At 51.8% G+C, this 26,992-nt stretch overlaps 2 protein-coding genes and 1 pseudogene across 9 annotated transcripts in view; all 3 read left to right on the forward strand.

Moving 5' to 3' along the window:
- BCL3 (BCL3 transcription coactivator) overlaps positions 1 to 2,926 on the forward strand; it is a 36,758-nt gene extending 33,832 nt beyond the window's left edge. For both annotated transcript variants that reach the window (XM_077980369.1, XM_015124235.3), the window contains 5 exons: positions 63 to 151; positions 384 to 461; positions 993 to 1,160; positions 1,474 to 1,591; positions 2,316 to 2,926. In XM_077980369.1, coding sequence (XP_077836495.1) covers positions 63 to 151; positions 384 to 461; positions 993 to 1,160; positions 1,474 to 1,591; positions 2,316 to 2,503 — 641 coding nt within the window. In that variant the 3' untranslated portion in view covers positions 2,504 to 2,926. The remainder of the gene's footprint in view (positions 1 to 62; positions 152 to 383; positions 462 to 992; positions 1,161 to 1,473; positions 1,592 to 2,315) is intronic.
- Positions 2,927 to 7,143: 4,217 nt separating this feature from the next.
- Positions 7,144 to 7,268, forward strand: LOC114674246 (small nucleolar RNA SNORA70; annotated as a pseudogene).
- An 11,305-nt stretch (positions 7,269 to 18,573) lies between these two features.
- CBLC (Cbl proto-oncogene C) overlaps positions 18,574 to 26,992 on the forward strand; it is a 29,755-nt gene continuing 21,336 nt past the window's right edge. For 3 of the 7 annotated variants that reach the window (XM_077980364.1, XM_001109370.5, XM_028839113.2), the window contains exons 1-5: positions 18,576 to 19,008; positions 21,248 to 21,394; positions 21,560 to 21,716; positions 22,134 to 22,255; positions 24,674 to 24,811. In XM_077980364.1, coding sequence (XP_077836490.1) covers positions 18,656 to 19,008; positions 21,248 to 21,394; positions 21,560 to 21,716; positions 22,134 to 22,255; positions 24,674 to 24,811 — 917 coding nt within the window. In that variant the 5' untranslated portion in view covers positions 18,576 to 18,655. Of the gene's footprint in view, positions 19,009 to 21,247; positions 21,395 to 21,559; positions 21,717 to 22,133; positions 22,256 to 24,673; positions 24,812 to 26,992 lie in introns of all 7 variants that reach the window. The other 4 variants (XR_003724951.2, XM_077980365.1, XR_013409895.1 and 1 more) reach the window with 3 other exon arrangements.

Consider the following 26,992-nt stretch of genomic DNA (forward strand, 5'->3'; position numbering starts at 1 on the left):
GGAGTCCATCAGCGTCCGCAAAGCCCCAGGCCTAGGTTTCACCAAGCCTTCCCCTCCCTCAGGGCTCACCGCCCTGCACGTGGCAGTGAACACAGAGTGCCAAGAAACCGTGCAGCTCTTACTGGAGCGCGGTGCCGACATCGACGCCGTGGTGAGCGCGCACTAGGAGCTGGGAGGGAGCCGGGCCTTAGCAGGGGCGGGGTCTTGTCGGGGGCGGGGCCAGTGTGGGGCTGGCGTGGGAGAGCGCCCGCGTGGGGCGGGGCTTGGAGTATCCGACCCATGAGAGAAGCTGGACCCCACGAATGGGATGCGGTCGGGATGCGGGTCGCCAGCTGCTGGAGCAGAGCTTGGAGAAACTCAAAGACCTTCCCTCCCCGCCGCAGGACATTAAGAGCGGCCGCTCCCCGCTCATCCACGCCGTGGAAAACAACAGCCTTAGCATGGTGCAGCTGCTGCTGCAGGTGCGTACAGCGCCCCCTGAGCCTCGCGCCCACCCTGTCCTCTGACCCCAACCCGGCTCTGGCCCCAGCCTCTACCTCTGACCCCGCCTTCCAGTTCTGGCTCTTGCTCCTGCTCCGCGTCCAGCTCTCACTCTTCCTTTAAGGCCTAGTTCTCTCAACCCTCGGACTCCACTCCACGCCCCTGGCTACGAACATGTCCCATTCCTCCCCTGCCCCCTCAACAGCCTAGGCCCCGCCCTGCGTTGGCCTGGCCGACCCCACCTTCCAGCTAGGCCCTGTCCACGCATTGTCCTTCCCCCCTCCAGCCCCCCCAACTCCTTGGGGCGCGGGCCTCAGTGTCCAGCTCCGGTTCATTCAGCGCCGCCAGCGCAGTCCCGCTTGGCCCGCCCTTGGCTGTCGCTCCTACCTTCCTGTGACCCCACCCCATCCGGTGTCGCCCAACGTGCCGGCCACCTACCCGGGCCTCCAGCCTCTGTTCCCTTGCCCCGGGTGACCCGCGCGCCCTCCTGACCCGGCCCTCCCGCCCCGCAGCACGGCGCCAACGTGAACGCACAAATGTACTCCGGCAGCTCCGCGCTGCACTCAGCGTCCGGCCGCGGGCTCCTCCCGCTGGTGCGCACACTGGTCCGCAGCGGCGCTGACAGCAGCCTCAAGAACTGCCACAACGACACGCCGCTGATGGTGGCACGCAGCCGCAGGGTGAGCCGGGGCGGCTGTGGGCATGCCCCTTGCACACGTGTGTCCGCGGGCTGGTGGCAGGAGAGTGTGCCAGAGCGCAGAGGTGTGAGGGTGTCTGTGCCGCTGCGTGGTGGGGGGTGGGTGAGTCTCTGAGAGCGAGGGTGTGAGTTCCAGAAATGAGGAGAGACTGGCACCAAGAAAAGAAGTGCCTTGCCCATCTTTTCCTACTGAGAGATGGAGAGGCCACCATCTGGATCCTGTGAGCTAGGAGGGATAGAAGGAGAGAGGGCTGTGAGGCAGGGGTGGCTCTATGGTGACGCCCATCTTCCTACAGGTCATCGACATCCTGAGGGGGAAGGCCGCCCGGCCTGCTTCCACCTCCCAGCCAGACCCCTCCCCTGACCGGAGCGCCAACACCTCCCCCGAGAGCAGCAGCCGCCTTAGCTCCAATGGTGAGAAACCGCTCCCAACCTCCAGCCCTGGAGCCTCCTCCCTCAGACCCAGGAATCCCAACCCACTGGCCCCTCCTCCCTCAGATCCAGGAGTCCAGGCCCCTAGCCTCCTCTCTCAGACACAGGAATCCCAAACCGTACCCCCTCCTTCCTCAGCCCCAAGATTCCAGGCCCCTAGCCTCCTCCCTCAGACCCAGGAGCCCAGACCCCTGGCCCCTCCTCCTTCAGACCGCAGCCCCTCCTCCACCAGACCCCCCCCCAGCCCCTCCTCCCTCAGACTTCAGCCCCTCCTCCCTCACACCCCCAGTCCCTCTTCTCTCAAACCTCAGCCCCTCCTCCCTCAGACCCAGGAATCCAGATTCCCAGCCCCTCCTCCCTCAGACCCCCAGCCCCTCCTCCCTCAGACCCAGAAGTCCACACCCCTGGCCTCTTCTCCTTCAGACCCCAGTCCCTCCTCCTTCAGACCCCCAGCCCCTCTTCCTTCAGACCCAGGAGTCTAGGTCCCCAATGCCTCTTTCCTCAGACCCAGGACTTTAGACCCTTAGCCCCTTCTCCCTCAGACCTCCTGCACCTCCTTCCTCAGATCCAAGAGTCCAGACCCCCAGCCCCTCCTCCTTCAGACCCCCAGTCCCTCCTCCCTTAGACCCAGATCTCAGGCCCCAGCCCCTGCTCTCTGGGTCTAGCCTCTCACCACCCTCCCCCTCTGTCTCTCTTCCTTCCTCAGGTCTTCTCTCTGCATCACCGTCCTCCTCACCCTCCCAGTCTCCCCCCAAGGACCCCCCTGGATTCCCCATGGCTCCTCCCAATTTCTTCCTTCCTTCCCCATCTCCACCTGCCTTCCTGCCCTTTGCCGGGGTCCTCCGAGGCCCTGGCCGGCCGGTGCCCTCCTCCCCAGCTCCAGGAGGCAGCTGAGGGGGATGGGGGGGCAGATCTTGGACTCATGAGGAGGGGCCCCCTGCCCTGTGGGGTCAACCCTTCTGGAAACTGTGAAGATCTCACTCTGCCCCCCCCCATCTTCGGGACCAGGATTTGCACAGAAGCACATGCACCTACCCATACAGCCCCTCTTCTGAGCACAGTTCCCCCATCTCGCTCCCTGCCCAGAACTCTGACCCCAGTATTCTCAGGCACCAGTCCCTGTCCGGAATGCCACCCACATCTTCCATTTCCGTGTCCCCTCCCAGAGCTGGTGGACCCAGGGAACAGCCACTCCCCTCCACACTCTACCAGACAACTGAGGAGGGGAGAGGTGGGCTGTAACGGACACGGATCACGATGTAAATTATTAAGCATTTTGGTTGGATTTCTTTTGTAATAAACTATTTTTGTACCATATCCCTTGGGTGCATGGGCCTCTTTCATGAGATGGACCTGGCGGAAGTGCACTGAATCCAGTTGACTCCCAGAGTGATGTTGTGAGTCTCAGACAGACAATCTCCTGTGTATCACTCTGGGACTTCTGGTGTGTTTGATTGTGAATGTTGCCATCATTGTCACTGTGCCATTGTTTCTAAGGAGAACATGGTGTGTGGTATCTTTTTTTTATTTCCCCAAGACAGAGTCTTGCTCTGTCACCCAAGCTGGAGTGCAGTGGCACGATCTCGGCTCACTGCAACCTCCGCCTCCCAAGTTCAAGCGATTCTCCTGCCTCAGCCTCCTGAGTAGCTGGGATTACAGGCATGCACCACCACGCCTGGCTAATTTTTGTATTTTTAGTAGAGATGGGGTTTCACCATGTTGGTCAGGCTGGTCTCGAACTCCTGACCTCATGATCCTCCCATGTCAGCCTCCCAAAGTGCTGGGATTACAGGCATGAACCACCGCACCTGGCCAGTGTGTGATATCTTTCCAGGGCACCCTGTTGGATTCCGTAGTGAGCCCGGGCATATGTGTTTCTGTAGTGTGGGGGTCCCAGTGATAACCCACAGCTGACTTCAGCCCCAGTCGTCTCTGGCTGGCCGAGTGTGTGGTGTTTGGGAGTGTTCCTAACATTGAATCTGGGGTGATGCTGTGATTGTTGAGGTGTGACTGCCTCACATGGCGTGAGGCACTTTTACTCAGTGGTTCCAGGGGGCCTCTCTAATGGACCACATCTGTGGTTTTTTTGTTGTTTTTTTGTTTTGAGACGGAGTCTCACTCTGTCGCCCAGGCTAGAGTGCAATGGCACGATCTCGGCTCACTGCAACCTCCACCTCCTGGGTTCAAGAGATTCTCCTGCCCCAGCCCCCTAAGTAACTGGGACTACAGGCGCGCACCAGCACGCCTGGCTAATTTTTGTATTTTTAGTAGAGACGGGGTTTTGCCACATTGGCCAGGCTGGTCTCAAACTCCTGACCTCAGGCGATCCGCCTGCCTTCGCTTCCCAAAGTGCTGGGATTACAGGCGTGAGTCACCATGCCCAGCCACACATCTGTAGTTTGACTCTGGGGTATGTCTCTGTGTGTCAGTTGGGGTTTGTAATGGTTTCCTGTTGCCACTATAACAAATCACAAATTCAGTGACTTGAAATGATGCTAACTTTTTTTTTTTTTTTTTTTTTGAGACAGAGTCTCACTCTGTCGCCCAGGCTGGAGTGCAGTGGCACAATCTCAGCTCACGACAAACTCCACTTCCCTGGTTCAAGCCATTCTCCTACCTCAGTCTCCCAAGTAGATGGGACTACAGGCCTGCACCACCACACCCGGTTAGTTTTTCGTATTTTTAGTAGACACAGGGTTTCGACAGTTTGGCCAGGCTGATCTGGAACTCCTGACCTCAGGTGATCCACCCACCTCAGCCTCCCAAAGTGCTGGGATTACAAAAGGTGTGAGCCACCGTGACAGTCAAACAATGCTAATTTATTCTCTTACAGTTCTGGGCATAAGAAGTCCAAAATCGAGGCCAAGCATGGAGGTTCACACCTGTAATCCCAGCACTTTGGGAGACTAAGGCAGGAGGATCCCTTGAGACCAGGAGTTTGAGACCAGCCTGGGCAATATAGTGAGACCCTGTCTGTACAAAAAAAAAAAATAGCCAGGCAAGGTGGCAGGCACCTGTAGTCCCACCTACTCGGAAGACTGAGGTGGGAGGATTGCTTGAGTCTGTGAGTTCGAGGCTGCAGTGAGCTATGATCGCACCACTGACTCCAGCCTGGGCAACAGTGAGACCCTGTCTCAAAAAATAAATAAATCAAAGAACCATGGTGGCCGGGCGCGGTGGCTCACGCCTGTAATCCCAGCACTTTGGGAGGCCGAGGCGGGTGGATCACGAGGTCAGGAGATCGAAACCATCCTGGCTAACACGGTGAAACCCCGTCTCTACTACAAAATACAAAACATTTGCCGGGCGCGGTGGCGGGCGCCTGTAGTCCCAGCTACTCTGGAGGCTGAGGCAGGAGAATGGCGTGAACCCGGGAGGCGGAGCTTGCAGTGAGCCGAGATCGCGCCACTGCACTCCAGAATGGGTGACAGAGCCAGACTCCGTCTCAAAAAAAAAAAAAAAAAAAAAAAAAGAACCATGGTGTCAGCATCTGCTTCTTGTGGTGAAGGCTTCAGGCTGCTTCTACTCATGGCAGAAGGCCAAGGGAACCACACGTGTGCAGGGATCACGTGGCAGGAGGGGAAGCGAGAGAGAGAGAGAGAGAGAAAAGTGCCAGGCTCCTTTTAACATACATCTCTCATGGGCGTTAACGGGGAGAACTCATTCACCTGCCAGGGAGGGCATTAATCTGTTCATGAGGGATCTGCCCCCGTGACCCAAACACACCTCACATTAGGCCCACCTCCAATCTTGGGAATAAAATTTTTTGTTTTATTTTTTTGAGACGGAGTCTCGCTCTGTCACCCAGGCTGGAGTGCAGAGGCCTAATCTCGGCTCACTGCAGCCTTTGCTTCCAAGGTTCAAGCAATTATCCAGCCTCAGTCTCCCGAGTAGCTGGAATTACAAGCACGCACCATCATGCCCAATTAATTTTTGTATTTTTAGTGGAGATGAGGTTTCACCATGTTGGCCAGGCTGGTCTCGAACTCCCGACCTCAAATGATCCGCCCGCCTCAGCCTCCCAAAGTGCTGGGATTACAGGTGTGAGCCACTGCACCTGGTCCAAATTTCTTCATTTTTTTTTGATACAGAGTCTCACTCTATCACTCAGGCTGGGGTGCAGCGGGAGATCCTAGCTCACTGCAACGTTGACCTGGTCTCCAGTGAGGGGATCAAATTTCAACATGAGGTTTTGAAGGAAAAAATATTCAAACCACAGCACGGAGGTGTTTTTTGTTTGTTTTTTGTGGTTTTTTGTTTGTTTGTTTGTGTGCTTGTTTGTTTAATCTGTGGGGGTTCTCTGGGTCATCAGGTGAATTGCTGATAGTGAACATTTAATCACCATCACTCTGTAATGTAGTTGCATCTATGGGGCCAACTGCCTTAACAACTTCCTGGATGTCATCGCTGGGATCCGTGAATGGCTGTGTGTGTGCACACAAACACTCGTGCACACGCACTTCTGGATGGCCTGTGTGAGCACTGACTGGGTGACTTGTGTGTGCCTGGCCCTCCTGACCGGGATGTCCATGCATCTTTCTGTTTGCAACCGTGTTTCAGTGTTTCTGACCCAGACCCTGGGCTCCGGTATCTCTGAAGCTGCCAGGCTTGAAGGGTACGTGAATGTCCTTTGCTGGCCAGGCACGATGACTCACGCCTGTAATCCCAGCACTTTGGGGAAGGCAAGGTGGGAGGATCACTTGAGGCCAGGAGTTCAAGACCAGCCCAGGCAACATAGCAACACCCTGGCTCAAAGGGAAGGGGAGGGGAGGGGAGGAAAGAGAGAGTGGAAGGAAGGAAGGAGGGAGGGAGGGAGAGAGGGAGGGAAGGAAGGAAGGAAGGAAGGAAGGAAGGAAGGAAGGAAGGAAGGAAGGAAGGAAGGAAGGAAGGAAGGGAGGGAGGGAGGGAGGGAGGGAAGGAAGAAGAGAGAGAGAGACAGACAGAAAGAAAGAAAGATTCTTTCTATGTTTCCTGGTCACCATAGTGAGACGCTGTCTCTACAAAAGATGAAAAAATGTATTGGCTGAGCATGGTGGTGTGTGCCTGCAGTCCCAGCTACTTAGGAGGCTGAGGTTCAAGCATCACTTGAGCCCGGCATGTCAAGGCTGCAGTGAACTATGATCACACCACTGCATTCCAGCCTGATGCCAGAGGGAGATCCTGTCTCTCTTTTTTGTTTTGTTTTGTTTTGTTGTTACCAAGTATCCCTCTGTTGCACAGGCTGGAGGAGTGCAGTGGTGCAATCTCGGCTCACCACAACCTCTGTCTCCCAGGTTCAAGCGATTCTCCTGCCTCAGCCTCCCAAGTAGCTGGAATTACAGGCATGCACCATCACGCCCAGCTAATTTTTTTGTATTTTTAGTAGAGACAGGGTTTCACTATGTTGATCAGACTGGTCTCAAACTCCCGACCCCAGGTGATCCGCCCGCCTCAGCCTCCCAAAGTGCAGTGATTACAGGCATGAGCCACCGCACCCAGCCAATACTTATGTTTAATCCTTAGAGCAACTTGCAGGTTTGCTCCAAGGTTTAAATATGAATATCAGTCAAGCTAATTGTGCTCCCCTCCTCGTATGCAGTGGCCGCAAACAGCAGTGCCCTCCGTAGTATACACAGCCTGCTGCATGTAGGGATGGCCTTAAGGGACCTTGGAGATAGCCCTTTCCAATGTATGTTCATGTTTCCGACTTTGACCTCACCCCAGTCTAGACTCCAGACAGGTATGCAAGGCGCCTTTGGAAAGCCCCAGGGTGTGGTGACCAGGGTTCACATTGGCTAAGGCATCACGTCCATCTGCACCAAGCTGCAGAACATGGAACATGTGATTGAGGCCCTACCCAGGGCCAAGTTCAAGTTCCCTGGCCACCAGAAGACCCGCATCTCAAGGAGGTGGGACTTTACCAAGTTTAGTGCAAATCCATTTGAAGACACGGTGGCTGAAAAGCAGCTCATCCCGGATGGCTGTGGCATCAGGTACACCCCCAATCATGGGCCCCTGGAATAGTGGCGAGCCCTGCTTACTCACACCCACCAATAAATCCTGCTTCCTGTCCAAACCAATAAAAAAAAAAAAATGAACAGGGCACAGTGGCTCACGCCTGTAATCCTAGCACTTTGGGAGCTGGAGGTGGGCAGATTGACCCCAGGAGTTCAAGACTAGTGTGGGCAATATGGTGAAACCCTGTCTCTCCAGAAAAAAAAAAAAAAAAGAAATCAAAGGAAAAACAAAAATTAGCCAGTGTGGTGGTGCACGCCTGTAGTCCCACCCACTCAGGAGGCTGAGGTGGGAGGATCACTTGCGCCCAAGAGGTCAAGGCGGTGAACCAAGACTGAGCCACTGCATTCCAGCCTGGGTGACAGAGAGAGACCTTGTCTCAAAAAAAAAAAGGGGGGGGAGGGAGAATAAATTATGTGCAGTACTTATTACAGGCCATGGCGCTGAGTAAAAGCTTCATAAATGGGAATTGCTGTTGCCATCATCTAAGAATTTTTGATAGTTTTGATGTCAGAGGAAAAAAAGTAGAGATGATGAGACCTATTATTTGTCCTGGTGGAAAAAATGGAACAATGAGGTCATAGCCTAAATGTGTGTTTTAGCTACATTTTTTATTCCACAGTTGTAACCAAATTAAAGAATATAGCTAGGCATGGTGGCACACACCTGTAGTCATAGCTACTTGGGAGGCTGTGGCATGAGGATCACTTGAGCCCAAGGGTTTTAGACCAGCCTGGGCAACATAGTGAGACCCCATTTCTTAAAAGACTGAAGTGGCTCACATCTGTAATTCCAGCACTTTTGGAGGCCAAGGCAGGAGAACTGATTGAGCCCAGGAGTTTGAGATCAGCCTGGGCAACAGAGCAAGATCCTGTCTCTACAAAAAAAAAAAATTTATATTAGGTACCTGTGGTCCTAGCTATTCAAAGGCTGAGGCAGGGCACAGTGGCTCACGCCTGTAATCCCAGCAGTTTGGGAGGCCGAGGAGGGTAGATCACAAGGTCAGGAGATCAAGACCATCCTGGCTAACAGGATAAAACCCCATCTCTACTAAAAATACAAAAGCAAAATTAGCCAGGTGTAGTGGCAGGCGCCTGTAGTCCCAGCTACTCGGGAGGCTGAGGCAGGAGAATGGGGTGAACCCGGGAGGCGGAGCTTGCAGTCAGCCGAGATCACGCCACTGCACTCCAGCCTGGGCGACACAGCGAGACTCCATCTCAAAAAAAAAAGAGGAGTTTAAAGCTGCAATGAGCTATGATTGCACCACTGCACTCCAGCCTAGACAACAGAGACAGACTCTGTCTTTAAAAAACATATAAAATAAAGGGCTTGACTAACATGGCCAAAGCCTGGGTAACATGACAAAACCCTATCTCTACAAAAAAAAAAAAAACACACACACACACACACACAAAATTAACCAGGCATGGGAGCGTGCATCTATAGTCCCAGCTACTCAGGAGGCTGAGGTGGGAGGACCACTTGACACTGAGAGATCAGGGTTACAGTGACCTATGATTGCACCACTATGCTCCAGCCTGGGTGACAGAGTGAGACCCTGTCTTAAAAAATATAATAAATAAAAGAAGAAATATAGTAGCTTTTTAATTTTTATTTTTATTTTATTTTACTTTATTTTATTTTTTTGAGACAGAGTCTTGCTCTGTCACCCAGGCTGGAGTTCAGTGGCACAATCTCAGTTCACTGCAACCTCTGCCTCCCAGGTTCAAGTGATTCTCCTGCCTGAGCCTGCTGAGGAGCTGGGATTACAGGCACCTGCCACCACACCAGGCTAATTTTTTTTTTTAGTAGTGATGGGGTTTCGCCATGTTGGTCAGGCTGTCTTGAACTCCCGACCTCAGGTGATCCAACCACCTTGGCCTCCCAAAGTGCTGGGATTACAGGCATGAGCCACCACATCCAGCCTATAGTAGCTTAAATAAGATGAGTGTCTATTTTTCTCTCATGTAAAGGCCCAGTGAAAACCTACATCTAGAATAGTAGCCAAGGATGTCAGAAATCGAGGCTCCTTCCACCTGGTTGTTCTGCTGCCCTTACCTCACACTTCCATTGTGTGGTCCAAAATGGCTGCTCCAGCTCCTACCATCACATCCACAGTCCAACCATTGGGAAGAAGAAACAAAAATCAATTGTACGCCCCTACCCTTTAAAGTTAAATCCCAGAAGTCATACACATCATACACATCACATCCTATTTGGCCAGAATTCAGTCACATGACCACACCTATCACAACAGAGGCTGGGAAATATGATTTTATCTGGGCGGCATGTACCCAGCCAAAATTCAGGGGTTCTGTTACAAAAGGAAGAGGAGAGAATGGTTATTGAGGGACCACACGTGTATCTGTCACAACCAGGGCTCTGCCACCAAATGACTGAATGACTCAAGGTAAAGTGACTTCACCACACTGAGCCTCAGTTTCCTCGCCTGTAAAATGGGAGTCCCCTCCACCCCTCGGGGTTGATGGGCTATTGGGCATTTAATGAGAGCGTGGGTGTCAGGCACTTGGCACAGGACCTGGCCCATCAGCAGCCTGGAGTGTGTTGGAAGTCCTCTTGTGCTTGTGGGTCTAGGCTGTGGGTGATGTGGCTTTTTGTGTATGAGAAACCGTCCCCGGGCCTGAGAGCTGAACCCAGCACTGAACTTTGTAAGTAACTTCTCTAAAACAAGGGATCTGGCCTGTGTACACATGGAAATCCCCTCTCAGCCTCCTAGACCTTGGGACTGGGCATGTGTCCTTCCACACTCTTCCCCCTTCCGCTGGAGAAAGGCAGACTCCAAAGATGGGGGAAGGGTCCTGCTTGGGGCCTCCAGCCTCCCAGCCTTCACAGAATTAAGCATTCATAGCCTGGCCAACATGGTGAAACCCCGTCTGTACTAAAAATACAAAAATGTGCTGGATATGGTGGCACACATCTGTAGTCCCAGCTACTAGGGAGGCTGAAGTGGGAGGATTGCTTGAACCCAGGAGGCGGAGGTTTCAGTGAGCCAAGATCATGCCACTGCACTTCCGCCTAGGTGACAGAAAAAAAAAAGAAAAATTTAAGCACTCACCCCTCAACTTCCAAGTTCCTCATGGGTGACAGTCCTAGCATTCCGGGGACAGCTCTAACGCCAGAAGTCGTATCTTCAATGTATCTCTCAGGGCCCCCAGGCGCTTGTTCTCACATCGAGTAAACCCAGGAAGGCAGAGGACACCTCTCCTAGATGTGTGCATGAAATCTGCCAAATTCTAAATGCCTGTGACATTCCAAAAAATGACTTTAAGAGCATTGGCCGGGCGCAGTGGCTCACACCTGTAATCCCAACCCATTGGGAGGCTGAGGTGGGAGGACAGATTGAGCCCTGGAGTTCAAGACCATCCTGGACAACATAGGTAGACCCCGGCTCTAACCCCAAACATGGTGGCACGTGCCTGCAGTCCCAGATACTCAGAAGGCTGAGGTGGGAGGATTGCTTGAGCCCAGGAGCTCGAGGCTGCAGTGAGCTGTGACCATGCCACTGCACTCCAGCCTGAGTGACAGCGTGAGAGTTTGCCTCACACACTACACACACACACACACACACACACACACAGAGTCAGGGCATCGTGGCTCACACCTGTAATCCCAGCACTTTGGAAGGCCAAGGTGGGTGGATTGGCCAGGAAACATCACACAAACACAAATCAAGGAGAACTTCTCCAAAAGAACTAGCCTATAATCTTCAAAAATGTCAATTCCATGAAAAACAAAGAAAGGCTAAGGAACTGTGCCAGACTGAAGGAAACTGAAGAGATGAAAACTTTTTGCTATGACAGTTTGGGGATAGCTGGCAATTTGCATACAGGCTGCACTGTTAGATACTAGTGTCACTGAGAAATGGATACTGCTCCTCTGTACTGTGGTGGTGTAAGAGAATGTCCTTACACTTGGAAATACAACTGAAGCATTTAGAGGCAAAGGGACATAATGTCTGAAACTATTCTTGCAACTTCTCTGTAACTTTAAAATGATTTCAAAAGAAAAGCAAATGATTTCAAAGTAAAAGTCATGGTTTAAGAATCTGTGGGTTTGACCGGGCCTGGAGGCTCTCGCCTGTAATCCCAGCACTTCGGGAGGCCAAGGCAGGCAGATCACTTGAGGTCAGGAGTTCGAGACCAGCCTGGCCAACATGGTGAAACCCCGTTTCTACTGAAAATACAAAAAATTAGCCGGGGCCGGGCGCGGTGGCTCACGCCTGTAATCCCAGCACTTTGGGAGGCCGAGGCGGGCGGATCACAAGGTCAGGAGATCGAGACCACGGTGAAACCCCGTCTCTACTAAAAATACAAAAAAAAATTAGCCGGGCGCGGTTGTGGGCGCCTGTATTCCCAGCTACTCGGGAGGCTGAGGCAGGAGAATGGCGTGAACCCGGGAGGCGGAGCTTGCAGTGAGCCGAGATCGCGCCACTGCACTCCAGCCTGGGCGACAGAGCGAGACTCCGTCTCAAAAAAAAAAAAAAAAAAAATTAGCCGGGTGTGGTGAGATGAGCCTGTAATCCCAGCTACTTGGGAGCGTGAGGCACGAGAACCGATTGAACCCGGGAGACGGAGGTTGCAGTGAGCAGAGTTGGCGCCACTGCACTCCAGCCTGGGCGACACAGCGGAATTCCGTCTCGAAAAAAAAAAGGGAGAGAAAGAAAAAAAGAAAGTAAAGTCTATGGTTTAAGGTTCTATGTTTCCGAGGATCTCTAAGTCTGTGCATGCATTTGTGGTCAGAGTCTGGGGAGTTGGGGGCGTGAATGAGCTGCTTCAGAGACTGCTTTGAGGGTGTGACCCGGACCTTAGGGTGTGGTTAAGGTCTAGGGGTGGGGCTAGGGCCTTGGGGGTGTGACCACAGTCCAAGAGGCGAGGCCAGGGCCTCAAAGGTGTGGCCATAGTTTGAGGCGTGGCCGAGAAACTCCGTTCCCAAGGGAGGCGGTAACCCTGTGCTCAGAGCGCCCTCTTGTGGCTATACTCAGGTCTCCACTTTTTATTTAATAGCTTTATTTCGTTTTATTTTTTTCAACTTTCATTTTAGATTCAGGGAGTACATGTGCAGGTTTGTCACCTGGGTATACTGCATGATGCTGAGGTTTGGGGTACGATTGATCCCATCACCCAGGTAGTAAGCATAGTACCCAACAGTTTTTCAGCCCTTTCCCCCTCCCTTCTTCCCTTCCCCCTTTAGAAGTCCCCAGTTTCTATTGTTACAGTCTTTATGTCCCTGAGTACTCAACGTTTAGCTCCCACTTACAAGTGAAAATGAGCAGTATTTGCCTTTCTGATCCAGCCTGTTTTATTGAGATATAATGTGTATACCATACAATTTACCTCTTTAATGTGTACAATTCTGGCCGGGCACCGTGGCTCACGCCTGTAATCCCACCATTTTGGGAGGGCGAGGCAGGAGAATTACTTGAACTCAGGAGTTCAAGACCAGCCTGGGCAACACAGTGAGATCTTGTCTCTAAGAAAATTAAAATGAAATTGTAAAAAGTGTACAATTCAGCGACTTGGCATATTCACAGAATTGTGCAATTATCACCAGATTCTTTTTTCTTTTTTTTGAGATGGAGTCTATGTCACCCAAGTTGGAGTGTGATGGCACTATCTCAGCTCACTGCAACCTCCACTTCCTGGGTTCAAGAGATTCTCCTGCCTCAGCCTCCCGAGTAGCTGAGATTACAGGCGCATCTCACCATGGCTGGCTAATTTTTGTTTTTTAGTAGAGAGGGTGGTTTCACCACGTTGCCCAGGCTAGTCTCAAACTCTTGACCTCAGGTGATCTGCCTGCCTTGGACTCCTAAAGTGCTGGGATTACGGCAGTCATCTGCCCAGGCTGGCCAGTGACTGGCTTCTTTCACTTAGCATTATGTTTTCAAGGTTCATCCACATTGCAGTATGTATCAATACTTCATTCCTATTAGCGGGGGGTGACGTGCACCTGTGGTCCCCGCTACTCGGGAGGCTGAGGCAGGAGGATTGCTTGAGCCCGGAAGATCGAGGCTGCAGTGAGTTGAGATCATGCCACTGCGCTCCACTCTGGGAGACAGCGCAAGACCCTATCTCGAAACAAACAAACAAAAAATCATTCCTTTTAATGGCCGAAGAATTTTCCGTTGTATGAGTAGACTACATTTTGTTTATCCATTCTTCAACTGATGGACTTTGAGGTTGTTTCCACAAGTCTTTGGGTAGATATATGCTTCCAATTCTCTGGGATATATATATACACGTAGGAATGCTCTAGCCCTATGTTTAACATTTTGGGGAAATGCCAAACTATTTTCCAAAGCAGCTGCACTATTTTACATTCCCACCATCAGTGGAGAGGGTTCCAATTTCTCCATATCCTTGCCAACACTTGTGATTGTCTGTCTTGTTTATGACAGTCATCGTAGTGGGTGTGAAGCCGCATTCACTGTGATTTTCATGTTCATTTCCCTAATGCATCATATTGTGGAGCGTCTTTTCATGTCATTCACTTCATTTGTATCCACTTTGAGGCAAATCTGGAAAAAGACTTCATATAGTTACAAAGCAGATACAAAAAACCTGTCAAATCTGGGAAAAGAGTTCATATAGTTGCAGATTTTTTTTTTCTTTTCTTTTTTAGACAAGATACTGGGTCATCCAAGCTGGAGTACAGCAACACAATCATAGCTCACTGAAGCCTCAAACTCCCGGGGTCCAGCAATCCTCCCACCTCAGCCTCCCCAGTAGCTGGGACCACAGGCAGCATCCTACCACGCCCAGTTTTTTGTTGTTGTTTTGTTTTTGTTTTTGTTTTGAGACGGAGTCTCGCCCTGTCGCCCAGCCTGGAGTGCAGTGGCATGATCTTGGCTCACTGCAGCCTCCGACTCCTGGGTTCAAGCGATTCTCCTGCCTCGGCTTCCTGAGTAGCTGCGATTACAGGCACGTGCCACCACACCTGGCTACTTTTTGTATTTTTAGTAGAGACGGGGTTTCACCATGTTGGTCAGGCTGGTCTCAAACCCTGAACTTGTGATCCGCCTGCCATGGCCTCCCAAAGTGCTGGGATTACAGGCGTGAGCCACTGCGCCCAACCTGTTGGTCTCAAACTCCTGGCTTCAACCAATCCTCCCACATCAGCCTCCCAAAGTGACAGGCTTACAGCCGTGAGCAGCGTACCTCTTCCAGCTTGTGGTGTTCACTGGTAATCTTTGGTGTTATTTGACTTATAGATGCATCACTCCAATCTCTCCGCTGCCATCATAATATGTTGTGTGTGTGTATGTACCTGTAACTGTATCCAAATTTCCTTTTCATAAGGACATCAGTCAGATCTAGGACCCACCCTGATCCAATAGAACCTTATCCTAATCTGATTACATTTGCAAAGACCTTATTTCCATATAGGGTCACATTCATAAGTTCCAGTGAACATGAACTTGGTGGGGAAGGAAATGATTCAACCCAGGCCACTCATCATTATGTGTTTATGACATACACTGCTGGTATTTGTGTTCAGTTTATTCACCTTAAATGCTGCACAAGAGTTTATTGTGAGAATACACCACAATTTATGTCGGGCTGCTGGTGGTAAACACCCACCTTGTTGCTACTTTCCTCCACTTCCGACAAGAATGCAGTTAACATCCCTGAACATGTCTCTTGGAGTTTCTTAGGGCAGTATTTTTCAAACGGCCAAACAAGATCCATTAGTGGGTTGTGAAATCAATTTAGTGGGTTGTACACAATTTTTCCTTTAATGAAATGGAATTAAATAGAAGCTATTAGAGTGCATGCTCATAGTCCGAGTGAGAGCTCGTCTGTGAAACTTTTGCTTCAGGTGTCTATAGCTGTATTAATGTCCAGCAAAAGTGTTTACAAGCCACAGCTCTGAAGGAGGTAGCCAGACAAATGACCTGTCCATTTGTCCAAAGGTCTCGTGGATGCTGCTAAATTGCTCTCCAATATAGTTTGTCCATCTGCACTCATAGCAGCTCCTTGGCAACACTTGCATAGTCAACACTTTGAACTTTTGTCAGGCTAATGGGTTTTCAACCTGTTTTGTTTTGTTTTGTTTTGTTTTGTTTTGTTTTGTTTTGTTTTTTGAGACAGAGTCTCACTCTGTCGCCCAGGCTGGAGTGCAGTAGCATGATCTCAGCTCCCTGCAACCTCTGCCTCCCAGGTTCAAGCGATTCTCCTGCCTCCGCCTCCCAAGTAACTAGGATTATAGTCATACCAGCATGCCCAGCTAATTTTTGTATTTTTATTTTTATTATTTATTTATTATTTATTTTTTATTTTTATTTTTATTTTTATTTTGAGACGGAGTCTCGCGCTGTCACCCAGGCTGGAGTGCAGTGCCACAGTCTTGGCTCACTGCAACCTCTGCCTCCTGGGTTCAAGTAATTCTCCTGCCTCAGCCTCCTGAGTAGTTGGGACTATAGTCGCGCAACACCACGCCCGGCTAATTTTTGTATTTTGATAGAGAGGGGGTTTTGCCATGTTGGCCAGGCTAGTCTCGAACTCCTGATCTCAAGTGATCCACCTACCTTGGCCTCCGAAAGTGCTGGGATTACAGGCATGAGCGACTGCACCCAGCCTAATTTTTGTATTTTTAGCAGAGATGGAGTTTCACCATGTTGGCCAGGCTGTTCTCAAACTTCTGACCTCAAGTGATCCGCCCGCCTTGGCCTCCTAAAGTGCCGGGATTATAGGTATGAGCCACCGCAACCGGCCCGATCTTTTTTCTTTTTTTTTTTTTGGTCGAATTTAAAGAAAAATTTTAAGATTTTCAATTCCTACAAGATAGTGGTGGGGCTAAGGAGGGGCTCAGGGTGCACTGGGAGGTGTGGCTCTCATCCTAAGCCCCCTGCCCTATGACCTCAAAGGGCTCTTGAGAATTCGGTGTGCAAATGTTTGCAAAGCATTACACACAGGACCTGACAGACAGCAGGTATTCAATAAATGCTAGCTATGGCAGGTGTAGTGGCTCACACCTGTAATCCCAGCATTGTGGGAGGCCCAGGCTGGAGGATCGCCTGAGCTCAGGAGTTCGAGACCAGCCTGTGCAACATAGTGAGACATTGTCTCTACTAAAAATTGAAATTAAAAAAAAAATAGCCAACGTGGCAGTGTATGCCTGTAGTCCTAGTTACTAGGGAGGCTGAGACAGGAGGATCACTTGAACCCCGGAGTCAAGGCTGCAATGAGTGGTGATCAAACCACTGCACTCCAGCCTAGGAGATAGAGCAAAACCCTGTCTCAAAAAAAATAAAATAAAGTAAAAGTTAGTTATTACTATTATTCTCTGATTTGAAGTTCTCTAGATATGTACACATTTGCGATCAGAAGTTGGCCTGTTCTGACCAGGCATGGCGGCTCATGCCTGTAATCCCACCTCTTTGGGAGGCCAAGCAGGCAGGATTGATTGAGCCCAGGAGATCCAGGCTGTAGTGAGCTATGATCAGTCCACTATCACTGCACTCCAGCCTGAGTAACAGAGCAAGACCAAGCAAGACCCTGTATCACAGGAAAAAAAAAAAGAAAGAAAAGAAACAGAACTTGGCTTGGCCTGGGATGGGGCGTGGCCAGAATGCCTTGCTTAGGTGCGAGGCCCACAGCGCCCGCCCTGATGGCTGCCCAGCGAAGGCTGATGTTACAGGTTCTACAGGTTGGGTGAAAGCCACGCCCAGCCACCCCTACACAAACAAGTTGCTCCCCGCCCCCACAGTCTTGAACCCCATCCTCCCGCCTAGCTTCTTCGGGACTCAGGAGTATCTTAACTCTGACCTGATTTCTCCCATGCCACACCATTATTAGGACCCAGAAATCTTGTTGCCAAATTCCTGCCCCCTCAGACACCCACTTGCCAACCCTTGCTTCTAGGGAACCCACGGGCCTCGTGGCTCTGTGCCTCCTTCCTCGGAGACAGAGAGATAGCAATGCCTCCCTGACCGGTTCCCCTTTGACATCTCAGTTATCTGACCTTTAACCCCATGCCACGACCAAAGACCCAGACCTTCGACAAGGTGCTGTGTCCAAGTCCCTCCTCCCGGTAGCTCCCAGCCCTTCCCATCCCCTCTCCAAGAAGAGTCCTGTGGCAGGGCAAAGTGGCTCACACCTGTAATCCCAGCACTTTAGGAGGCTGACGTGGACGGATCGCTTGAGCTCAGAAGTTCAAGACCAGCCTGGGCAACATGGTGAGACCCTGTCTCTACTAAAAATACAAAAAATAAAATAAAATAGGGAGGACTGGGGATGAGTACCTGTGGCCCCAGCTACTCGGGAGGGTGAGGTGGGAGGATCACTTGAGCCCGGAGACAGAGGTTGCAGTGAGCTAAAATCTCACCACTGCACTCCAGCCTGGGCGACAAAGCAAGACTCTGTTTTAAAAATAAAATAAAATAAAATAAAAAGTCCCAGGCCTCCCCTAGCCCCTTGCCCCCCTCTGAAGGAACCCAGACATCCTACCTGCACTTCCCACCCACCCATTGAGAAGCCCCCTCCTATCGCAACCCACCAAAGCCACCCCACCCTGCTCCTTTTTGAGAATCAAACTCAAACCGCATCAGCTAATTTTTTTTTCTTTTTTGTATTTTTAGTAGAGACAGGGTTTCACCATGTTGGCCAGGCTGGTCTGGAACTCCTGACCTCAGGTGATCCGCCTGCCTAATCGCCTGCCTCAGCCTCCCAAAGTGCTGGGATTACAGATGTGAGCCATCGCGGCTGGTCAAATTTTACTTTATTTTTAATAAATTTTTTAGAGATGGAGCCTCATTATGTTGCCCAGGCTGGTCTTGAACTCCCAGGCTCACGTAATCCTCCCACCTCGGCCACCCAAAATGCTGGGATTACAAGCATAAGCCACCGCTCCCGGCCTCCAAATCCCACCTCTTGAAGACGCACGTGCCAGATCCTCCAGCCCCCGCCCGCTTTGGAGACACTGGTACCTGCAGGCCCCTCCCCGGTTCTCTAGGGCCCGCCCTCTCCTTTCACTCTGGGCGAGGCGGCGCCTACCCCGGCCGCACCGGTCCCTCCCGGCATACGCGAGGATCCCATGGCTGTGGCGGTGGCCCCGTGGGGGCGACAGTGGGAAGAGGCCCGCGCCCTGGGCCGGGCAGTGAGGATGCTGCAGCGCCTAGAAGAGCAATGCAGCGACCCTCGGCTGTCCCTCAGTCCCCCTTCGCTGCGGGACCTGCTGCCCCGCACAGCGCAGCTGCTTCGAGAGGTGGCCAGTGCTCAGCGGGCGGCCGGCAGAGGCGGCCCCGGGGGTCCCGGCGGCTCCAGGGACTTTCTCCTCGTCTACCTGGCCAATCTGGAGGCCAAGAGCAGGCAGCTGGGCGCGCTGCTGCCGCCCCGGGGCCGAAGGAGTGCCAACGACGAGCTCTTCCGGGCGGGCTCCAGTCTCAGGTGAGCCTTCGCCCCAGAACAAAGTCCTCAGGGGTGAAGCCCAGGTCTTGCTCCCAGCCCCCTCCTCCCTCAGACCCAGGAATCCAGGCCCCCAGCCCCTCCTTCCTCAGACCTAGTAACTCAGGCCCCATCTTCTCCTCCCTCAGACCCAGGAGCCAGGCCCCCAGCAGCTCCTCCCTCAGACCCAGGAATCCAGGCCCCCAGCCCATCCTCCCTCAGACTCAGGGATCCAGGCCCCCAGCCCCTCCTCCCTCAGACCCAGGGGTCCAGACCCAGCCCCTCCTTCCTACTGGAACCTGGAAAATGGGCCACCCAGTTTTCTCCTTCCTTGGGCGCCCACGCTCTCAGCCCCATTTTGCCTTTTCCTCGGTCACCCAGCAGCCCGATTCTGGTTCCCACTATCCCACTATCTCAGAATTTGGGGACCCTATGGGGCTTCCTACGTTGAGGATAAAATAAAAGTTAGCTATTACTATTATTATCTGATTCAAAGTTCTCTAGATGTGTGCACATTTGTGATCAGAACTTGGCCTGGTCTGGCTAGGTACAGTGGCTCACACCTGTAATCCCAGCTCTTTGGGAGGCCCAGCTGGGAGGATCAGGCCTCAGAATGTGGAGACCCCATGGGCTCCTAGGTTGAGGAGAGGTAGATGGACACACCCAAAGAGACTGATCATTAGGTCCCCGTCACGGTTTCTGCCTGGACTACCCACTTGGTCTTTAGTTCCTGAGGAATTAGTTCCTCCGAGACCTGCCTGGAGGCCACCTCTCTGCTGCACTGCACAGGGGAAGGAACCTCAGAGTGACAGGGCAGACGAGGTTTGGGGCCCAGAGCCCAGAACAAGGTCTAGTTCAGTGACTCATGACACTTCTTTATATCAAATATTTTGTAGTGTCTCTATTTTTTTGGTTTTTGGGACACGAGGTCTTGCTCTGTCACCCAGGCTGGAGTACAGTGGCACCATCATGGCTCACTGCAGCCTCAATCTCGTGGGCTCAAGTGATCCTCCCACCTCAGCCTCCCATGGAGCCGGGACCACAGGTGTGCACCACCATGCCAGGCTAATCTTTTTATTTTTTGGTAGAGAGGAGGTCTTGCTATGTTGTCTAGGCTGGTTTCAAACTCCTGGCCTTATGCGATCTTCCCACCTCAGCCTCCCGCAATGCTGAGATTACAGGCGAGAGCCACCATGTCCAGCCAAGTGCTTCCTTAATTCATCCTGAAATGATATGCAGAGGTTTAACAACATACCCACCTATAGTTTTTTAATCACTATAATGCCCAAATTATAAGAGAGTGATAAAAGGAATTTTTTTCATAAATATTATCTATGTTTTAAATGAAAATGCCGAGGCACAATCATTCTTGGAAGGCAGAGTTGACTAGTCAGACACTCGTACCTGTAGGTAGAACCACCATCATACAGAATCAAATAGTCTTCCCTTAATATATAGGAAAGCTGGATTTCTGCAAAAGTCAGCATAATTTTTTTTTTTTTTAGACATGGTCTCACTCTGTTGCCCAGGCTGGAGTGCAGTGATTTTGACTCACTGCAGCCCCCGCCTCCTGGGTTCAAGTGATTCTCCTGCCTCAGCCTCCCGAGTAGCTAGGATTACAGGCACCCACCACCACGCAGTGATAGTTTTTGTAGTTTTTATTACAGACAGGGTTTCACCATGTTGGCCAGGCTATTCTCAAACTCCTGACCTCAAGTGATCCACCCACCTCAGTCTGCCAAAGTGCTGGGATTACAAGCATGAGCCACTACATCTGGCCAAATCTAATAAAAGGCATATATATAGTTTTTACTTTTTTTTTTTTTTTGAGACAGAGTCTTGCTGTGTCACCCAGGCTGGAGTGCAGTGGCACGATCTCAGCTCACTGCCACCTCCACCTCCTGGGTTCCAGCAATTCTCCTGCCTCAGCCTCTTGAGTGGCTGGGATTACAGATGGATGCCACCATGCCAGGCCAGTTTTTGTATTTTCAGTAGAGACAGGGTTTTACCATGTTGGCCAGGCTAGTCATGAACTCCTGACTTCAAGTGACCCACCCACCTCGGCCTCCCAAAGTGCTGGGATTACAGGCGTGAGCCACCACACCCAGCAGGAATGGACTCTTACCTTACACTGATGAGACAGAGTCCAGAGCCTTGTCCCTGCAGGTGTTCCCCATGACGGGAGGAAGAGGGTGTCAGTGGGAGCCTCGAGGATAGCCAGAGTCCTTGCCCATCCCCACAGGCGACAGCTGGCCAAGCTGGCCATCATCTTCAGCCACATGCACGCAGAGCTGCACGCACTCTTCCCCGGGGGGAAGTACTGTGGACACGTGTACCAGCTCACCAAGGCCCCAGCCCACATCTTCTGGAGGGAGCATTGTGGAGCTCGGTGAGTAAGCCTTTGTCCTCAGGGACCCTCAGCTCCCAGAGCCCCATCCCACCCTGGCCCAGGGACCCAGGAGTCCAGGCCCACAGCTGCTTCCCTCCTGCAGAGCGTCCCATCATAGGCTCCAAGAGGCCTCAGCGGTGTCTCCCCCACCCCTCTCCCACCCAGGTGCGTGCTGCCCTGGGCTGAGTTTGAGTCCCTCCTGGGCACCTGCCACCCTGTGGAACCAGGCTGCACAGCCCTGGCCTTGCGCACCACCATCGACCTCACCTGCAGCGGGCACGTGTCCATCTTCGAGTTCGACGTCTTCACCAGGCTCTTCCAGGTCAGGGAAGGCCAAGGCTGGGAGCCAGACTTGGGTCCAGGAGGAAGAAGAGGGCTGAAACCTGAATTCCTGGGTCTGAGGGAGGAGGGGCTGGGGGCCTGGACTCCAGGGTCTGAGGGAGGAGGGGCTGGGGCCTGGACTCCAGGGTCTGAGGGAGGAGGGGCTGGGGCCTGGACTCCAGGGTCTGTGGGAGGAGGGGGCTGGAGGCCTGGACTCTTGGGTCTGAGGAAGGAGGAAGCTAGGGTCCCAAACTCTTGAGTCCTGGAGAAAAAAGAGCTTGGGGTCTTATAAAAGGGATGTGCCTGAGGCTCACCATGGGTGTGAAGGAGGTGGCTGGATTCTCGGGCCCCTGGGGACTACTTAGGGATGTGACTGCTTTCCTGGTCTCTCTCTGATCCAAACTCTGCCCCACCCCAGCCATGGCCAACACTCCTCAAGAATTGGCAGCTCCTGGCAGTCAACCACCCAGGCTACATGGCCTTCCTCACCTATGATGAGGTCCAAGAGCGTCTGCAGGCCTGCAGGGACAAGCCAGGAAGGTAAAGGGTCCAGGGCTTGGAGGAACAAGGCTGCAGGGCTCAGGGATCTGGGCTCTGGGCTGGTGCATGGTCTAGCCCAGATGTCCTTCCAAGAGTGGGAACAGAGGTACCCGGGACCCCAGAGAGTTGATAACTCAGAGGCAGGACACTGAGTGCCCCTCCCAGCCCGTCTCTTCTCTGGAGACCTCCTGTACTGTCCCATAATCCTGCAGCTAAGGGATAGTGCCCGCAAGGAGCCCAAAGACCCTGCTTCAGGGTAACGTCCATTTCTGGTAGGTCAGAGCCATGTTGCACCATCTGTTCAATATTTGGAGGGTGACTTTCCCACCTATTGGCATAGGAGACTGAAAAACAAGATGTGTGAGTCCTTAAATTATTTCAAGCCAGGAGTTTTGAGCTCTTGGGTACCCCCCCCCCGCCCCCGACAATTCTCAGAGGGCTGAGAATTGAGCTGTCTAGAATACCAAGAGAATAGGGGGTCAGGTTTGTGAGTCTCTGCAGGGCTGAGGTGCAGGAGTAGGAAGGTGAGTGCATTAGCATTCTTCCAGTTACACTTCAAACTGATTTAAGGGAAAAGAAAAAGGAAATAATAAATTCCTATAATTGAAAAGGCCAGGCCTGGCACAGTGGCTCACACCTGTAATCCCAGCACTTTGGGATGCCGAGGCGGGCAAATCACTTGAGGTCAGGAGTTCAAGACCAGCCTGGCCAACATGGTGAAACCCCATCTCAGCCGGGCACGGTGGCTCAAGCCTGTAATCCCAGCACTTTGGGAGGCTGAGACGGGCGGATCACAAGGTCAGGAGATCGAGACCATCCTGGCTAACACGGTGAAACCCCGTCTCTACTAAAAAATACAAAAAACTAGCCAGGCGAGGTGGCGGGCGCCTGTGGTCCCAGCTACTCCGGAGGCTGAGGCAGGAGAATGGCATAAACCCGGGAGGCGGAGCTTGCAGTGAGCTGAGATCCGGCCACTGCACTCCAGCCTGGGCGACAGAGCCAGACTCAGTCTCAAAAAAAAAAAAAAAAAAAAAAGAAAGAAACCCCATCTCTACTAAAAATACAAAAATTAGGCCTGTCACGGTGGCTCACGCCTGTAATCCCAGCACTTTGGGAGGCCGAGGAGGGTGGATCACCTGAGGTCAAGAGTTTGAGACCAGCCTGGCCAACATGGCGAAACCTCGTCTCTACTAAAAATACAAAAAAAATTAGCCAGGCGTGCACCTGTAATCCCAGCTACTCAGGAGGCTGAGGCAGGAGAATTGCTTGAACCCGGGAGGCAGAGGTTACAGTGAGCCAAGATCATGCCGTTGCACTCCAGCCTGGGCAATAAGAGCGAGAGTCTGTCTCAAAAAAAAAAAAAAAAATACTGTCGGGCGTGGTGACTCATGTCTGTAATTCCAGCACTTTGGGAGGCCAAAGCAGGCAGATCACGAGGTCAGGAGATCAAGACCATACCGGCTAACAGGGTGAACCTTGTCTCTACTAAAAAAACAAAACGAATTAGCCAGGCGTGGTGGCGGGTGCCTGTAGTCCCAGCTACTCGGGAGGCTGAGGCAGGAGAATGGCATGAACCCGGAAGGCAGAGCTTGCAGTGAGCCAAGATTGCACCACTGCGCTCCAGCCTGGGTAACAGAACAAGACTCTGTCTCAAAAAAAAAAAAAAAATACAAAAATTAGTGTGGCATGGTGATGTGTGCCTATAGTCCCATTTACTTGGGAGGTTGAGGCACAAGAATCACTTGAACTCGAAAGGCAGAGGTTGCAGTGAGCCAGGATCCTGCCACTGCACTCCAGCCTGGGCAACAGAGCAAGATTCTGTCTCAAAAAAAAAAAAAAAAAAAAAAAGGAAGGAAAGAAAAGAAGGCCAGGGTGTGGGTTTCAGGCATGGCTAGATCCAGGTGCTCAATGGCTACTGTCAGGAATCAGTTCCTGTTCATCCCCTTTCTCTGCTTTCCTCTGTTTGCTTCATTCTCAAACATGGTTTCTCCTCATGGTGGCAAATGACTTCTAGAAGTCCCAGCTGTGTACCCTACCTTCTTAGCAACCTCTGTAAGAAAGGGGGCACCTTGCTCTGACACTTCCAGCAAGTCCCAGAACAGACTCCCATCACTGTAGTCAGGGGTCCTGAAATGCACTGATTGGTCAGCCCAGCCTTGTTTAAACTCCAGTGAAGCAGGGAGAGATCTCCAAATACAAACAGGGCTGTTTTTATCATAAAAGAGCCAAGCAGGCAAAAACAGCAGATATCACCTATAGAGGCAGGCAGGGATCTAGCACATGCCGTTGCCTAAAGAATGGGAAACTGGGGGTGAGGACTTAGACACCTGGATTCCCAACAGGGCGGGGGACTAGGAGTTCGCAAAAGGGACTGCGGTAACCACTCCCTCACCCCATCCTACCTACCTCTCCCTCCAGCTACATCTTCCGGCCCAGCTGTACTCGCCTGGGGCAGTGGGCCATCGGCTACGTGAGCTCAGATGGCAGCATCCTGCAGACCATCCCTGCCAACAAACCCCTGTCCCAGGTGCTCCTGGAGGGACAGAAGGATGGCTTGTGAGTCTCTATTCTGGTAGGAGGAGGGTGTCAGCAAAATCTGATTAGAAAGATCTTGCATGTTGAGCACTGCCAGTAGCCACCACGTTTGAGGTTGCAACCATTCACATAGCGGACATCTCAAATCTTGCAGTACTATAAGATTCCAGCAGGTGGCAGTCAAAGGTCTTGAGGAAGGGGCGCCTCTGAGGTTGGCACAAAGTGGCCATAAATAGGGCCCAGCCACAGCTCTGAGAAGTGTGTGGGGCGTTGGCCACAACCGCAGGGGCTCCATTCCTTGGAACGGAGCTCAAGAGCGTTTGATTCTATTTTCTTTCTCTTTTATTTTAGTTAATTTTTTAAAAATGAGATGGGGTTTCGCCATGTTGCCCAGGCTGGTCTCGAACTCCTGGGCTCAAGCGATCTGCCCGCCTCGGCCTCCCAAAGTGTTGAAATGACAGGTATGAGCCACCGTGCCCAGCCAGCTTTTGCTTCTAGATATCAGATCCTGCTCTAGAATCTAGACTGATGGTGCAGAAACAGAACTGGAGAACTTGCTAGACTGGTGGTTTTCTTTTTTTTTTTTTTTTTGAGATGGAGTCTCGCTCTGTCACCTGGGCTGGAGTGCAATGGCGTGATCTCGGCTCACTGCAACCTCCACCTCCCGGGTTCAAGCAATTCTCCTGCCTCAGCCTCCTGAGTAACTGGAATTACAGGCACGCACCACCACGCCTGGCTAGTTTTTTTGTTTGTTTGTTTTGTTTTGTATTTTCAGTAGAGACAGGGTTCCACCATGTTGGTCAGGCTGGTCTCGAACTCCTGACCTCGTGATCTACCCACCTCGGCCCCCCAAAGTGCTGAGATTACAGGCATGAGCCACCACGCCTGGCCCTAATTTTTGGATATTTAGTGGAGATGGAGTTTCGCCATGTTGGCCAGGCTGGTCTCAAACTCCTGACCTCCAGTGATCCTCCCTCCTCGGACTGCCAAAGTGCTGAGATTACAAGTGTGAGCCACCATGCCCGGCCAAGAAGGCAGGTTTCTTTTCAGAGTTTCACCTTCGGCCAGAAATTTCTTATCAGTCATATCTATATGGCTACTGACATACAAGAGAGGAGATAGGAAGGTAGCTAGCTAGCTAGCTAGATAGATAGATATGCTGTTGATTATTTGCAGTAATTATTAATTTTTTAATATATAATTTTTTCTAACGTTTTTGGTGGGGGCACGGTGGTTCACACCTGTAATCCCAGCACTTTGGGAGGCCAAGGTGGGCGGATCACCTAAGGTGACCAGGTGATCACCTCAGACCAGCCTGGTCAACATGGCAAAACCCCATCTCTACTAAAAATTTTTTTAAAAATTAGCTGGGCGCTGTGGCGGGCACCTGTAATCCTAACTACTCTGGAGGCTGAGATAGAATTGCTTGAACCTGGCAGGTTGGCAGGTGGAGGTTTCAGTGAGCTGAGATCACGCCGCTGCACTCCAGCCTGGGTGACAGAGCGAGACTCCATCTGAAAAAACAAAACAAACAAACAAACAAAACATTTTTATTGTATTTTTGGTAGAGAAGGGGGGGGGAAATCTCACCATGTTGCCTAGGCTGGTCTCGAACTCCTGAACTCAAGCAATCTGCCCACCTCAGCCTCCCACAGTGCTCAGATTACAGGTGTGAGCCACACGCCTGGCCAATTTGCAGTAATTATCTTCTATAAAATCACCACACACCCTGAATTATTGAATAACAACCCGTTGCTCCCAGGGGAAATACAGTCCTGAGTAACTAGGACTACAGGTGCACGCCACCACGCCCGGCTGGGTCCCCACATTTTTGTCAATCAATCACAACATAGTAAACTTTATGTATGTTTTTGTTTAAAGACACTTTATTCAAGGCCCGGCGCGGTGGCTCACGCCTGTAATCCCAACACTTTGGGAGGCCGAGGCGGGCAGATCATGAGGTCAGGAGATCGAGACCATCCTGCCTAACATGGTGAAACCCAGTCTCTACTAAAAATACAAAAAAAAAAAAAAAATTAGCTGGGCGTGGTGGTGGGCACCTGTAGTCCCAGCTACTCAGGAGGCTGAGGCAGAAGAATGGCATGAACCTGGGAGGCAGAGGTTGCAGTGAGCTGAGATCACACCACTGCACTCCAGCCTGGGCAACAGAGTGAGATTCCGTCTCAAAAAAAAAAAAAAAGG

The sequence above is a fragment of the Macaca mulatta genome, chromosome 19 (genome assembly GCF_049350105.2).
Source record: "Macaca mulatta isolate MMU2019108-1 chromosome 19, T2T-MMU8v2.0, whole genome shotgun sequence".
NCBI lineage: Eukaryota > Metazoa > Chordata > Mammalia > Primates > Cercopithecidae > Macaca > Macaca mulatta.